The sequence below is a fragment of the Fopius arisanus genome, unplaced genomic scaffold (assembly GCF_000806365.1).
Source record: "Fopius arisanus strain USDA-PBARC FA_bdor unplaced genomic scaffold, ASM80636v1 scaffold00023, whole genome shotgun sequence".
NCBI lineage: Eukaryota > Metazoa > Arthropoda > Insecta > Hymenoptera > Braconidae > Fopius > Fopius arisanus.
This window is the reverse complement of record NW_011887762.1, coordinates 619,039-635,488: the sequence shown is the minus strand read 5'-3', so window position 1 is coordinate 635,488 and position 16,450 is coordinate 619,039. Positions and strand designations below refer to the sequence as shown.

At 36.7% G+C, this 16,450-nt stretch overlaps 1 protein-coding gene across 7 annotated transcripts in view; it reads right to left on the bottom strand.

The window, feature by feature from the left end:
- LOC105264544 (LIM domain only protein 3) overlaps positions 1 to 16,450 on the bottom strand; it is a 117,651-nt gene that overhangs the window by 17,447 nt on the left and 83,754 nt on the right. For 5 of the 7 annotated variants that reach the window (XM_011301480.1, XM_011301481.1, XM_011301482.1 and 2 more), the window contains one exon: positions 110 to 221. In XM_011301480.1, coding sequence (XP_011299782.1) covers positions 110 to 221 — 112 coding nt within the window. Of the gene's footprint in view, positions 1 to 109; positions 222 to 14,121; positions 14,376 to 15,351; positions 15,368 to 16,450 lie in introns of those variants that run through there. The other 2 variants (XM_011301486.1, XM_011301484.1) reach the window with 2 other exon arrangements.

The following is a 16,450-nucleotide window of genomic DNA, read 5'->3' as shown; positions in this document are numbered from 1 at the left end:
TCCTTTTACCACTTTACCACCAAATTCAATCTCCATTGAAAACAACCATTTAAAGCCGGAAAATTGGCGATTTTCTGTTACTATTTTGCTCTCCACAAATTTAATTTACCTTTCAGTAATTATTTTTCCACATCCCGCACACTCTTGTTGTGCGGAGCCATTTTTACTCGTCTCCGATTTGCTCACGTCCATCGTCATGGTGATTGGAACTATTCCGCCGTCTGCAACAACAAAAACATTTGAAATTTATAGTTACTTTACTGGATACAATGAAGTCATCTAAATCAAATACGAAAAAAAAAACCTCGCAAGACTTTGGAACAAAGAAGAAGCCGAAACAAACAGAAAACTCTAACATTATTTTTGTTCGCTTAAAACGAATGTACACTCTCTCTTCTCACTTTTTTCTACCCAGCGAACCATTATTTCCGCACCGGAAGTGACCCGACGTTCTCCCCCTGCCCTGTCGAACTTATCCGATTCGTAGTCTCTTTGTTCCCCCCTGGAAATATCTACACATGAAATAATTCGGAGAAAACACGGAAGATAGATTGTTGAGATTTTCGTCGATCAATTAAATCCCAATGACTCGTGTATTCCAGATTGTGAGGGTGTACCGAGTCTCAGAAAAAAATCACCACTGAAAATTCGATTCCACTACTTCAGAATTAGAAATAATTGACCATAGAACGACCAAACGATTTTCAATAATGAAAAGTTATGAAATCTTTGAAAAGATCATTTTTTTCATCTAATGTAGTTAAGGGTGTGCTACACCCATATATAACCAAAATTATTATTTTTTCATTTTTTTGGCAAACTTTGAATTGACATGGAAAAATGTGACGTTTTTGCTTGTGTCATTATTTAACAACATTAATTTTCTAGGTGGTGCGAACATATTTTCGCGTTTTTCCTAAAGTTTTAAAAAAAATCACAAAATTGTCGAGAAAAGCCATGAAGACCCCTACGAAACTTGGTGAGCCATTAAATAACTATAAAACGCAAACACGTTATGTTTTTTTTTACTTGTATTCCAGCAATAGTTTGCCAAAAAATTTAAAAATAGACCAAACGTAAGAATTTGAAAGAATTCGAAAAATTCGAAGAGCTAGTGGACTGATATGATAACAGGTTTCACAAAAATATTGCACGCTGAAAAATTGATATATTCGAAAATCTATTCAAAAATATTTTAAAATCGGTCAGTTTTCCTTCATGTTCGAGATCCTATTCAGGATTGAAAGGACAGACAGTTCGCATTCACCAACCATCAATGTATGGCAATTGGCCGACACTGTATCAATAATTGGCATGGCTTCCAGTTTCACTAATAATAATTGAAGCCCATATCACACCATAATCTATATGATCATCACTAATTAGTATACATAAGCAAGACACATGAATTCTAATACAACGCGCTTGAGCATAAGGTCTGTTCGATTTCGTATTTCCAAAAAATTTACCAGACCATTTGATTGACAACTCGCAAGCTTCTCAAAAAGATAGTATTACTCCCAAGAACATTTTCTCAACATGCTCAAACTCTTCCAAAAAAAAGATGAGACTAATGAAGGAATGTCAGAGGCAGTCTATAGTCTGGTTAACAAGGGGTAGTTTCGCCGTACACGAGGTTCTACTCACAAATAGGTGTTTTCCTCAAGTGAAATCAGGGAAGGGGTGGGAGCTGGTAGTTTGTGTCCGAGAGACAGTGCAGAACCACGAAGAACGAGAGGATTGAGGGAGGAAGTGTGGAAGAGAGAAATGGGGGGATGAAGAGAAGAAGGGGTTAGGTATGGATGGAAAATGGGTGGGTGGGTGAAAACGGGGGCTTAATTAATTAGCCGGATACTTTGAGTAACAATCCATTATTACATACAAACATTCCCCCGTCCTCTCATGCCGCTCGGAGCCACGGGTATGGCGAGCTTTATGCTGCTAATTGGCCTTCTCAGAGCCGAGAGAACCGTGCGAGTTATAAACGCCAAACTACCCCTTCTCACCCTCCACCCTCCACTCATTGCCCTCCTCTCTCTCTCTCTCTCGGTTGCAGTGGCTTCTTCGTGCATTTCCAACCCCTCAGTCCCCTCTGGCCCGCCGTTCCTCTCGGCATGCTCTTCATCACTGGACTGAGCTCCACCTGCATAACGCAGCCCCCGCGATACCTCGGATGGTGCTAATAACGTGGCCACGCGTGGCTCAACCATAAAAAAAGATAGAGAGCTTGAATTTTTTCCCCCCAGCCAGGCAAAATGGGAACGTATAATTGCCAACCCCCAGTTCTTCTCATTTCTTTTTACGCCTTTTTTTCTCAAGGGGCTTCCTTTGTTTCAGTCTTCCACAGCATTTTGGCGCTTTTTATGGGTAGAGGGGTTAATTAGAGGAGGATTTACGCTGGATTTTTCAATTCAATATCGACTGTTTGGCTTTAAAGATCATTTAATCCTTTCACTTTAACGGACATTCAAATACTCAGGAGAATTGAGCTGCTACAATTTTCTTTGGCTAATTTTTTAGATAATGCGAGATAGTACCATGTATAGCAAAACAAGTAGGAATAGTTTTATATTTTTTCAGATAGCAATTGATTTTCTAATGGATACTAATTTTTATAATTTCATTATTATTATATCTGTTTGAACATTCTGTAATTATTGCGTATTTAACTTCGATGGAAGTTTTTTCAATTACTCCTGACTTTCATTACTTCTCAAATACTTTTATGTTAATTCAGTACAATTGAAATAGCTAATTAATTAAATAGCTAATTAAACTATACAGTTATAAATTCATTGAGATAATTGTGCAAGTAGTCTTACAATTCAATCACGTAAAATCGATGTTAAATGTTGACGAAATTGCGAGAAAATTATGGGTAATTACCACAATGAAGGAATCAATTGAAGAATTCCAAAAATAGGTTCTACATACACATGTCGTGAGTGTTCCCCAAATAATCGTGTATTTAGAGTTTTAGTCCACATTTGGTTATCCTAACCGAAAAAAAACAAATTTTCGTAGCAAAAAAATGAAGTTCTTGATGTTCCAGCATTAAAAAAACACATTTTATCAAACTACTTATTTTACATAAATATGTGCTACTCTAATATATAATTATTGGAATTTTTTTCTCAGAATTTCCACTTTGCTCATTGAAATTCCAGTGGTGCCTGTATTTGTATTTTCACATTGAAAAAAAAACTTTTGATATTGGATATATAAAACACGAGGTACTGATATTGAATATCTCTTGACGTGGTCAACGACGCATTATTATTTTTATATGACAATATACTTTATTTTATTTTTATTGAAGAAAGAAAAGAGATTACGAGAATGTGCCCTATCAGCGATATATAGGACAGGAGAAACGTCCGTCGTATAGCAGTCGTTCCGGACAGGGCATTTTCCGTAGGGGGCAGAAGGTGGGTTTGGAGAAGTTGGTTTAATAAAAATGTCAAATATAAAGTAGCCGGCGGGGACGGACGTTTAGGAAATAAATGAATGTAAAGGAGACGGCCGAGGAAGTCGGAATATACGGAGTACGGAGGAATATGGCATCGATATAATATTACGACTTTTGTGGGGTCAGTCGGGTCATTCCGAATGCAGTTCCTGAACGCATCTGTTATTTATTATATGTCGTGGGGAGTTTACAAATGATTTCTTCCGAGTCCGAACATATTCAGACATTTTCCCTTACTACAACCAGAAAAATGAATAAAGAATACCTATTTAATCATTGTATTGCATTAAAATGTATTGTATAAAAATGATCATACTAATAAATACAGTAGTTATCAATATTTAGAAATGAGGAAATTCCTTCTGAGTGGACTTCCTTTTTAATGCTCGTTTCATCTATTTCAAAAGCATGTTCATTATAGATGGATCAACGACCTCTCCCGCAACATATTTATCATTTATTATGATATAAAGTTGCAATTAAAAATTAGTCAGTCTCTATCGGAAATTCAGAGGATAATTAATAACCCCAACAAAAAAAATTACAACTCGATAAATTTGAAGGACTGCAAATCTTCCATTATGGGAAACTATTATCATTAGATCGCGCGGAAAGCGATAGATCACTAAAATGATACCTTAATTAATTTTTTTTTTTTTTTTTCAATTGGAAAGTTTTCATTTAGAGAGAAAAAATAAGGGATTTTGCCTTAAGTATGAAATTTTAATAATGATTTGCAGACTGACGAGGCACAGTTGCACCCAGAGACTTGTGTGTCATTATACTATGAACCTGAGTGGCTGCTAATTAGTCATTAGCGGAGGAAAAAGACACCTCGAACGACGAGTCTGTGTTAGAGTGTGTAGAAGTGGTGGGGAAGTGAGAGGAGACTAGCATGAAGCGTTTCTCGACTATAACGTTGCGAGAAGGCTACCCCCAGTAGAAAGCCTGAGCGCAAGCTTGTGCAAACAGAGTGTGTAGCTTCAACCGTCGGGCGTCTAATTGGACCCCAGCGACATAAGTTCGACTAATTGAGACCACCGGACGGCTCTGGTTTAATTTTCGTGGCGTTTCGACTATATCAAAGACATGAAAATGTCTCTGGTAGCTTTTTTTTTGCAACAGCCGTGGAAGAAAAAAATTCCTTGGAATATAATTTTTTTCGCATTTGGCTGCAGTTAACGAAGGGGGAGGGGGCGGTACTTGTGTGCGTGCAAGTAGAGGACTGTCTCCTGCCCTCTTACCGTCCGCCAGGAAGCTTGTTAGGCATTGCTCCCCGTGTGCCTTCGTATCTTCTAATTGGCGATATAATGATCCTGAAGGATGAAATTCAGGGGTGGGGAATGTTAGGTGAGGGTGGATGAAGAGGACTGTAAGCCTGGACTGCCTGGTGCCCAGGCTCCTTCTCTCGTTCCCTCGTTAGGGGCTGAAATTAAAATTTGGCTCTATTTTTTTTTCCTATGGTTTTCTTTTTTAAATCTTACTCTTGTCCCAGCCTCGGCTCGTTATGAGCCTTCCAATTTATGGACTCTTGAGGATATGGAGGGAGCAAATTCAAGTTTTTGTTTTATTAATGTCTCAGCATTTGTCAGGGTCGCTACCAAGCTTCTTCAAGATGAATTATACAGCGGAATTCTCAAATCATTCGGTTACTTGCATGTTAACAATAAGATTGTTATATTATTGCATGATGAATTCATCAATTTGTGAAGTTCGTGGATTATTTTTTTAATGAAATTTTTCAGAAACAGATTTTCGAAGAAATTCTAATTTTCGGGTAAACTAGTCTAAAACTAGTGAAATTTCTCAAAGTTTCATCGTGTCATTTTTGTGATGAAATTGAAAAAGATATTTGGTTAATAGCCATCGGGTGAGATTCTTGTTAATTGATGATTCAAGGAGTACTTTTTTTGTTTTTTCAAAGCCTCAGGATATTGGATTTTTCTGGTGTGATTTCTTGGTAAAAGTGGAAAAAAGGATTGAAGAGGGGGTGGTGGTCTTGAACTACCCCTTGTGCTCTTATTTCATGAGCCAAAGCTACTTCATCTGGGATCCAATTAACGATAGGCGAGCCAAACTCTGGAGCTTCCGGGCCAGTTAAAAATTAGCTCTTGGACGTGTATCACGAGTATAGCGCAACGGCGATGGGGCAGAGAGGACGAGAGGACGAGAGGGACGAGAAGGAGTTAAGGAGAAGTGAAAGGGGATGAAATGTCCAGTGGAAGGGATGAGAGTTTTGGTGTGAGTCTGGGGGAATAGTTACACCATCGAGATTTAAGTCAATCCTGGCACATGGAATGGAGAGAAATTACCCTTCTCTTCATTCCACTCCTCGAGTATCCAAGGTGGAGATGACGGAATTCAATTTCAACTTATTTTTGTTCTTACAATATCTGAAATGGTGAATCTAAATACGGGAATAAAATATAAAATTGGTTCTGCCACCCAGCTTCTTTTCCCCCCAGTCTTTTCTTTTACTTCCACTGTCGACCTTTTTCCCTCACCATGAAACGGAAGTGAATGCGCGGTCGGGTGAGGAGAAAAGAGAGGGCTCAACGAGATTGGAATGGAGATCTGTTACTGATAAAAAAATTAAACAGAATTTTTTCATTATAAAATCATTTGTATTTAATGAAGCGTGAGGTAAAAATGGACACGGCAAATACATTTAGAAAATTGTGTTTATTTTATTCAAGATTAACATCGGCCAATTTTCTTCCTGCGAAAAGAAAATCTCATTACTTTTCTTTGACGAAGGAGGGAGAATATACATTGAGTGAGCAGTAGAAACCAAACAAATAATACCGGGAGAGAAAAAAGTTATAAAATTATCTTGAAAATTACGATAAAACTATATTGAAAATGTCAAACAAATGTATCAAGTTGGCTCTTATGATAATTATTGTTTTCTAGATAAATTTTCACCAATTATGTGTACAATTTAGAGCGTTACCTGTAAAATACCCTCAATTGTGCGAAAGTAACTTCATAAAGGTACGATTCTCAGCGCATTTATTTACTAAAAATTTGTAAATAATGTCCTTTCAGAAAATATTATTCTTTAACATATTTAAATTCATGGAGTTTAATGAATTCACTTATTTTTTTTTGCATAATTTATTGAGGAAATTGTGAAGTGAGGTAAATATAGACTTTAACATTTTCCTGTATTAGCAATTTATCTTGAAAAGTATCGAGTTGGGATGAAATCCTAAACCACTTGTTTCAAACTGACTGAATGCCCTAAAAAAAAGATAAGCTTTCCATATTTCCTCCTAACATCAATAATTTTCCAGATTAATCGATATCGCACACAATTATAAGTCTGACTCATTGGACTCATCTCACTTAATCACTTCGCTACGCAATTCGTCCTAAATTTACCCATAAATGACTATAGTAAAAATATCCGCATAATGTTTTCATAAGTATGCTATCAAGTATTTTTTCAAAAATTTTTTTCCCCTGGTATTTTCAAGTAAAAATAAAAAATAATCTTCGTTCGATAAATCACAGAGAATGCTCAACCCCAGAAAAGTCAATTTTTCATGTATATCTCTTTCAAATACGAGACAATATTCATAAATCACGGTTATGCGCTTAGAATAAGCGGGCGGTTGATGTCTTTTTTCGGAAAGCAGGAGCAACGGAAGATGGTAAGAGGCTAAAGAATGAGAGGGAAAAAGATGTGATGGTCAGTTCGGAGAATAAGGATCCCGAAAGTTTCGAAGCAAAGTATACGAGGTGAAGGGACTGAAAAAAAAAGAAGAAAAGGAAACCGTTTCCGCGGGGGGAGGTGGGACTCTGAGATTCTATTAAGATCTCAGTAAGTCTTGTTACACAGAGAAGGCAATGCCGCAAATCTCGCAATAAAACAGCCACCGTTGGTATCCGCCTTGGAAAGAGAAAAATTCAATGTATTTGAACAAACGATTCCACCCAACTCTTCCCCATACTTGTGAATCTCTTTTTAGTTGAATTGGAACTTCGTTAATCAATTAAACGGAAAATTTAAAAACCGAGAAATTGAACGATAAACGCGAATTGTGAATGTATAAAACCAAGGGAATAATAATAATAAATAATCTCGGCTAAGTGAAGAAATCGTCCAAATGAAGTTAAAAATTTTCTTTTCCTCATTAAACCAAAATTTAATTGGTATTTTATTTTCAATCCCGAGTTAATAGTAAGAAAAAAGGAAAAAGGAAAAAATAATTGAAAGGCGAAAAGGAGCAATTTATCCGGCATTGCCTTTTCTCCGCTGGTTTGCTGAGAGCAGAAGAAGGGGGTGGAAAGTGGGTTTGAGATTGTATAGCCCCGGAAGAATCGTCGTGGCTTCAGCGAAAGAGGAAGCGAGTGAGAGAGACTGACATAAGAGGGGGTAAAATCAATCAAAACATTAATTGAAAGAGCTGAGAAGACAATGGTCTAGAAATGCTCTTCTCGGTCTCTTCATTCCCTCTGGACGCACCCCTCGTTGTTCTATATACCGATGGCGTGCGCCAAAGAAGCCCGTCTCGATAATTCAAAGATATTTGGCCTAAGGGCCTCTACTCCGCCCTAATACACTTTCGACACCGATACAACTATTACAATAAATAATAGTCAGCAGTATTTCAATTTTATATTCACACAACTTTTTTTATAATTGAATAAATTTTTAATTCATATTTTTTACTAATATTTCTATACTGTTTCGTTATTTGTATATATTTATATATATTTACATATATATTATTATTATTTTTAAAAGTCGTTGTCAGTGCACCATGTGTGTGTAATTTGATTCGAAAGCTTAAAAAAACGCGTTGAACGTCCATATATAATAGATCGGTCTCGGTTTCAATCACTTGATAGTTTCAGCCTTCCCATTCGTTCTCCCATTTTGAAGCTTATGATATCGCCTTGCAAGTGGTTGTTGTTTCATTCTCATATCTTCATCCGAATTTAAGTTATGATCTTCTATGATAGGTTGAATGGAAAATACCATATCAGGGGAACACTTTGTGTTGCGGTCTTTTCATAATTTATTACTACTTCATGGTTCAAAATATATATAATAAATATATTTTTATAAAATATGTAATAATACGAATAGAATATTCTATAACGCTCGGGAATTTCCATTTCCAAAAACACAGCATTATATTCATTACAAAATAAACTTTATGCTGAAAATTTCGATGAGAAAAATTATTGGTATATCGATGTTATTCCGCCTCGTACGAGTAATTTTTAAAGCATCGTTCCCATAGAAGTGCGCGAGGGACAATATCGTCTTAGTATTTCATAGTTATTTTTGAAAAATCATTCTTATAAGTTAAATTATGCGGCGAAAAACAAACACTTCGTTACACCTGGATTGCTTAAAACAGGAATAGGCACAGGACAGCAATGTCTTAATGCGATATCAAAAACAATGTCTGAAAAGCGTCAATTACTTGCATTCTGGACTTCACTTGAATGATTGTGACTGTATAAAATTGTAAAAAAAAGTTTGAAAAAAAACTTGCATCTGGTAACTCCGGCGCTGTAGACGATCTACTCCTAATAATTTAGTATTAATATTGACACTGGCTCCGCAAGCAAACAGTCAAATGGACCACAATTGACTCAATCCTAATTCAAGCTCAATTAGCTTTTTTGGAATAACAATATTGAGCTGAGATTGGTTGTCCAGTACGGCTGCACCCAATACTTATTCATAATAGTCTAAAAAATAATTCATATGCACGGTGCGTATGACGAAAGATGGACAATTCGAAGATAGCAGAATTGATTCCAAATACATTGCTCCCTTACGAGAAAAATAGTTCAGTAAGAATAGAGATAGAGAATTGCAAGGATAAGAAGTTTAGAGAAGCACTAATACAATCTGTATCTCATTAGAATGAAGTGGATAATGTCACCCTTTTTTATGACTCTGAGAAAATGTGATCTAGTCATTCTATCTTGTCCGCATCGAAAAACTCTCCACATGAGAGAAAAATTGCCACCCGGTGCATTCATCCCCTGAGTGATCGTTTGATGTACAGCGAGACATGCGGAAGGTAGTTTTGGCACCCTTTGAGGACCCCACATGCTCATGAGGACATGGTGGTGCCACCTGGCGAAGTGCCCAAGGACCTAGTGAGAAAGTAGTTTCAATCGGCGTAAAAGCAACGGCAACTTCTTTTTAACCTCACAGCAGCGGGACGGGTCGAGCGATGGTCAGCCCGTGAGATATCACTAAAATGAAGGAGTGTGGGGTAGTGGTGTGGTGGTTCGCGCGTCCGACTTAAGAGGATTATATTTGATATTTCGATCGGGCAAAGTGGCTTTTTATTGGCTGTACCATGCTATGAAATTAGCCTTGGCATTACCGGAATTGTTTTCTACCCACTTCCATCATTTCCCAAGTTACAGGCTATTTTTAATAAAAAATTTTAAATCAAACTTATTCAATTTTAAACACTGTACGAATAAGAATAATTGGGTAAAAAACACCGCGGACGGAAACTGATGAATTTCTTTTTATTGTTGCATACGAAATTGTCAGAAAGGAATTGACCACGAAACCCTCATCTAGAAAATATATCGGATTGATTATTGTTTTTAGTAGAGTGAATCTTCACTATTTTATTTTTCCTTGTAAATTTTTATGTACTTCAAAGTAGATTGGTATTTCACAGTGTTAATAGTAATGGATTCCGAGAGTTTTTCCTATGTATTCATTAAGTAATACATAGGAAAGATTTTTTTTACTGATGATCCATTTTGTACCGTCCTCCGCATTACTAGTCACTTCATTCTTTGCTTGCACTTATTCTTTCTCCTTTATAACTCCATTTTCTTTCGATTTATCATCTTTACTAGATTGAATTGAGAAAAAATTGAAGCATGCAGCGATAAGAATGGATAGATTTCTGTATAGCTAATGTAGGGTTATCAGAATCGAATATAAAAATCGTGAGAAGATTTTTAAATAAGACCTTCTTTTTGCATCTTCAGCTTGATAGTGTTTAAAATTGTATGAGTTACTTAAGAAATGATTTATATTTGTCACGAGAATTGGCCCATTTGCGTCAATTATTTAATCTTATAAATTGATTTTTTTCTTTTTTTGCACGGGAAAACAGCACATCTGACCTACTTTACGCATATCTTCGGATCAATTCAATTTACACAGAGAAAGAAATCAGAACTCACACTAGAGATAATTTATTGTAAGTTTTACACTTACATTGCATTGCAAAACATGATAAGTCCCATGAAGATTCAAATAGATTTTTTTTAATATGTTTTCTTTTCTACTACCATTACGGCTTTATAGGCACACCTCTTGATGTCTTAAGCCTATATAGGAGTCTTAAATCGCTCGCACTGTCCTCTTTGTTTTTGCGTTAGCATGGGCCACCTTCAATTTGGTTCATACTGAGGGAAACCATGGAATACCTCAGTCATATATTCGGCCGTTAATGCAGGGATTTTGCTGTGCTCATCAGTCACCCTGACTCAGCGAGCACAGTAGCTCCCTACATTCGTGCCTGACGTCGACAGTTCCACGCAGAGAGGTGTCACTAAACGGACACTCATCCAAGTATTACATGCAGAGACAAATTCAGTAAAAATTAGCTATTTGTTTGGTCACCGGGTTGGATTTTCTCCGTTCGGAGACAATTACCGTACCGCTTAGTAAAATTTGTTGTTGCTTGGTAAATGTTATGCCAGCGCTTGAGAAAATGTACCTAATTTTTAAGTAATTTTTTTTCTGACTCACAGATAACTGTTACCAATTTAAGGATAAAATTACAAATCAACTGTTAACTGTTAGATATTAAGCAGTTTATTAAGCAGAAAAATTTTACCACGCGGTACCAGAATTTTCCCCGAATGACTAAAGCCCAACATGATTACCATATGGTTAGGTCATTTTTACGGAATTTTTCTTTCCTTTTAACTAGATTAAACCGTTTCCGTTGTAGTATTTGCCGATTTGTCCATTACGGCCGAGCTTTGGGGTCCCAATGAAAGGTCGCTCATTGGCCGATGATGTCCTTGCCGATAAAATACCGTTCTGTGGCCGATTATTGCAATCGACCAAGTCCGAAAAATCCCCTTAGGGTGCAACCTAATCTATAAGTACCAAATCTTACTACTTTTAATTCAGGTTTTTTAGATAAAAAATAAGAAGTGAGTCGATGGTATATGCATGCATTCTCTCTCCTCACATATGAAATATAGCAATTAATATCCCGAATGATAAAATGAATGACTTCATTTATTTGAGAATAGTAAGTCAAATCATTTTAGTAATATAAATTTTCATTAATATATCCGAAAAAAAATTTCACCTACAAGAATTAGCGGATAGGGTGGGTGACCACGAATCCGAAGTACTTGCGTTAGAATGCCGTCAGAACAATTTTTTTTAATTCCGTCCTTTCTTTTTTTACTTTACTAACATTGATGAAAATGGTTACAAAAATAATAGAAAAGATTTTAATAAACATTTATTTAATAATAAATATTTGTTATGAATAAAATCATTGGCTGATGACATATGCCGATATTTGGCTGGCATCGGTGCCGTTAAGTGGCATGAGGTATTGCTCCAATGATCGGCAGATGATTGGCCATCAGCGCCGATCACCGGCTGACTTTGTGTCGACCTTCGCTCAATGTGTGACCGTCCAAGCTAATCCTACATAAGTTAGATTGGACGGCTGCCGGAGTCACACACCACCCGCGTGGTAACTATACCGTCGCTGAAAATTCAAATTTTTTAGATACCTCATTATTTTTACCACAGAGATCGGTGTAATTTTCTGTTCAATTTTCTATCTGTTTATTAGAAAAATGGAACAATGGAACACACGATTACGGGATCGTCACTATTTTTCACTATTATTCATCAAATAAAATTTATAAATGTAGAGCAGGTCTAAAATATTAGTTTTTTCAAACCCCTCCGTTTTCGCTATGATCCCAGCGAAAGTATATTGTATAGAAAGTAGTTGTAAAAATTCATAAAATGTGACTTTCATCCTACCTCCTTTTATGTTTATAACATTATGAAATGACTCACATAAAAATCCACCGAAATAAGAATAAATTTCCCCAGAATAATACGTTATCCCCAACCTATTTACGCCTACAAAATGACAGAATTCACCTATCCAGTAAAAGTAGTATTACAATGTAGTAAACTTTATGGAATTAAAATGAAATATTTCTTTAGCTTGATGATGATTCTTAAATTCACGTAAAAATAATCAAACAGCGAGAATTTATTACTGATTTTCATAGACGTTTTAATTCAAGTAAGAAGAGTCGTCTCTAATAGTTTTTCAAATTGGATTATTGAGAATAAGGAAATGTTGTTAGTAGTTGAAATAAATACGAATTAAATTTCGAGAAGAAAATAATCATAAGGAGATAAAGCCCAGGAGATACTACATATACGCATATGGAGGAGTAATAAAAATCACGGAAAATCCGTGGGTGTGATGTTTCCGCTTTTTAAACTGACCGGCTAATTAGCCCGAGCAATTTGTCGACAGACAAAAAAACATTCCTCTCCCGATTTATATTTGAGCTGTTCCTCTTCCTTTTTTTGTATCATTCATGTAAAACAGACAAAGACGACAGTCACATCTATATCTTAACCCCCTTCTCGAACTTCAAACGAAATAATTCAGGCATTCTCTTTAGCTACGGGTTCGGTTAACGAGCCCCCCTCCTTCATCTCCTCTTCCCTGAAACTAGTACCAATTATCGAAATCCAAACGGACGGATACGACTGCTCTCGCCCCTTCCCATCGAACCTTCTCATCTCCACTTGTAGAGCAAACCTTCCCTCAACACATACATACACGGCTTCACTTAGCGAAAAGTGCAGAGAAAGGGGCGGCTTCATTATATCGAGGGGCAAGAGGGGCTTGGAATTCGACGTCGATCACTCGACAATGGTACTTCGCTAATTTCCAACTGAAATTGCACTCCTCGGCGAAATCATTAATTAAAGCCCTTCTATTGCAAGTTTCCACGTTTTTTTCTATCCCCTGGTAAAATCGGTTTTACTTGCTTTATGATTTTAGGAGTTAATTGAAGCGTCTAAACTCTTTCAGAAGTTTTTTTTGTTAATTAAGGGGAATGTTTTCAGAGTTGAAGCTGATGATTTTAATTACCCGAGTAGAAATTTTCTACGGCAGGCCTGTTGGCAGGAAAGGCCCTGATAAGGTACTAGTACGGTATGCCTTATTACGGCGTGCCAGATCAGGGCCTGCATTGGTCGAAATACGGTATACCTGATTAGGGCATGCCAGATCGGGGCCTGCATTGGCCCACTCAATGGTCACCTTATCTTGATCTGGTTGAAGCAGAAATTATTAAAAATATGAGAATTAATTTTAAGTGCAGAGTCGAAGTTAATTCACTGAATGCCGGAAGATGACTCCACTGAGCTTAGCTCAGGAGCTGTGATGAACGATCGTTTTCGATGAACTTTAGTTTTTGAGAAATATATTTTTTGTACATTTGTACTCAAATTGATCAACTTCACGCTCTAAAATAGTTAATTGAGACAGTTCGTGTGCGGATCTCACAGAATTCAAAGGATTTTGGCTCGAATTGTAAAAAATGGATAGAAATCAGAGACGGCGTGAACTCACACGTTTGAGGGTGAAGAGTCTTCGAGAACGAGCAAGATGTAGTACTCCTGTGAACGAAGGAGAAATGGGCATTTCATCTGCTTCAACTCCAAATGAAGAGGCCTATTTTCAAGACATGGATGACCGGGATATGCCTGATGCTCATGATGAGGACGACTCAGGCAACTCGAGTGCAGGTTTTAACCTAACCCGAAATTCCACAAGTGATCCAGGCCCTAGAAATAGTGAGCACAATACTTTTCGAAGTGACATTCATGAAGTTGTTGAAAATTACGAAGTGTTTGATGAAGAGGAAGACGAAAATATCATGGAAGCTAGTGTGAGCGAGGATGAATTTTCTGATTGTGATGAAGATGAAGTCGAGTTTGATGAATACGCTCAGCTACGAGCCTGGTCACTCGAGGGAACACCAACACTACCACACACACGTCTTGATGGCTTACTCAAAATATTGAGAGTTCGTTTACTTCCAGATCTACCAAGGTGTTCAAAAACATTTTTGAAAAGTGAAGGAATAGACTTTGACATTCACGTTAATGAAGATTCAAGTGAATTTGTGTATTTGGGCTTGGAACAATCGTTAAAAAAATGTGTGAATCCTGAATTGCATTCAGATGATACGATTTATTTAAAAATTAATGTTGATGGAGTGCAATTATTTAAATCGAGTGCAAAACAGTTCTGGCCTATTCTATGCCAAGTTCACAGTAAACAGGACGTATATCAGCCATTTCCAGTAGCAATTTTTTGTGGTCAAGGCAAACCCCACGATTTGACTCAATACTTAGAGAAATTTATAAAGGAAATAAATTTTCTCCAAAAGGAGGGCCTTGATGTAGATGGGCGACACTTGAAAATAAAGATGATGGCGTTCGTCTGTGACAGACCGGCTCGTGCTCTACTCAAATGCATAATAAATCATGGGGGATACAATGCTTGTGAACGTTGCACCGTCCACGGTGAACGTGAACAAAATCGAACCGTGTATCTAGTCCCAAAGGGAGGATGTGACAAGCGAACAGATACATCATTTCGTACTCAAGCAGATCCTAATCATCATCAAGGTACCACTCCTTTATTAAATATCTGTCCTAAAATTGATATGATATCTACCTTTGTGTTAGATTTCATGCACTTAGTTTGTCTAGGTACAAAGAAAAAACTTTTAATGTACTGGTTAAAAGGACATCCCAAAATCAAATTGAACCAGGCAGGAAAATTACTACTGACCACTTTGTTATTGAAAATTCAGCACCAAGTCCCACAAGAATTCCATCGTACAACTCGTTCTTTCACTGATATTGAAAAATTCAAAGCATCTGAACTGAAATTTCTCCTTTTATACTGTGGTCCGATAATTTACAAGAAAGTACTTCCCACAAGCTACTATCAACATTTTCTACTTTTACACGCTGCATGTAGAATACTATGTTCTAAAAAATGGGCTATTGAGAAATGGAAATATGCAAAAAAGTTTCTTACATCATTTGTATCATTAGCTGAAACTTTATATTCAAAGGTGAGCATTATTGGTAACATGCACAGTCTACTGCATATGGCTGATGATGTCCAATACATGAAATGCTCATTATCAAGCCTCACTGCCTTTCCTTTTGAGAATACGTTAGGCATTATCAAAAAATTCCTTCGTAGTGGAAACAAACCTCTTGCACAGATTCTCAGACGTTTATCTGAAACTGATTTTTTCAATTTGAAGAAAGCTCAGCTTCCACCACAGTTAGAAATTTTACGACAGTTAAGACCTAGCAGGGAAGGGGAAATTATCATTAAAAAGCTCAGGTATAAGGGAGCTTTCCTTACAGCAAGAGTACCAGATAATACTGTTTTACTTGATGATGATCGTTTGGTGCAGATTGAGCGAATTTTTATACCATCTGATAGCAGTCAAAATCATATTAAAATTACAGGCACTGTTTTGAAAAAAGTCAAACCTTTGTTCACCTATCCTTGTAATTCTGCTGATTTAAATATGTGGGCTGTGAGTAAACACAATTCAATTTCTCGTACTTACAGCTTAAATAGAATGAATGTTAAAATGGTGACTTTGGATATTAGTTCAGAAACTCAAGAAGAAATTTACTCAATGCCACTCCTTCACATGTAATCTCATGTAACTAACTCATACATTTAGTGCAATACATTGTTTAATAATGTCATGTTCATCGCTTGATTAGTAATTTAAAAAATGTATGGAAAACATGTTAACTGTTTCGAGTGCAGTTATTTTTTTCAATTTATGGGAGGAATTACTGATGGACACTTGTGAGCAAGTGTGAATATTTTACGTTGAAGCATAGTCCTGAGTCTA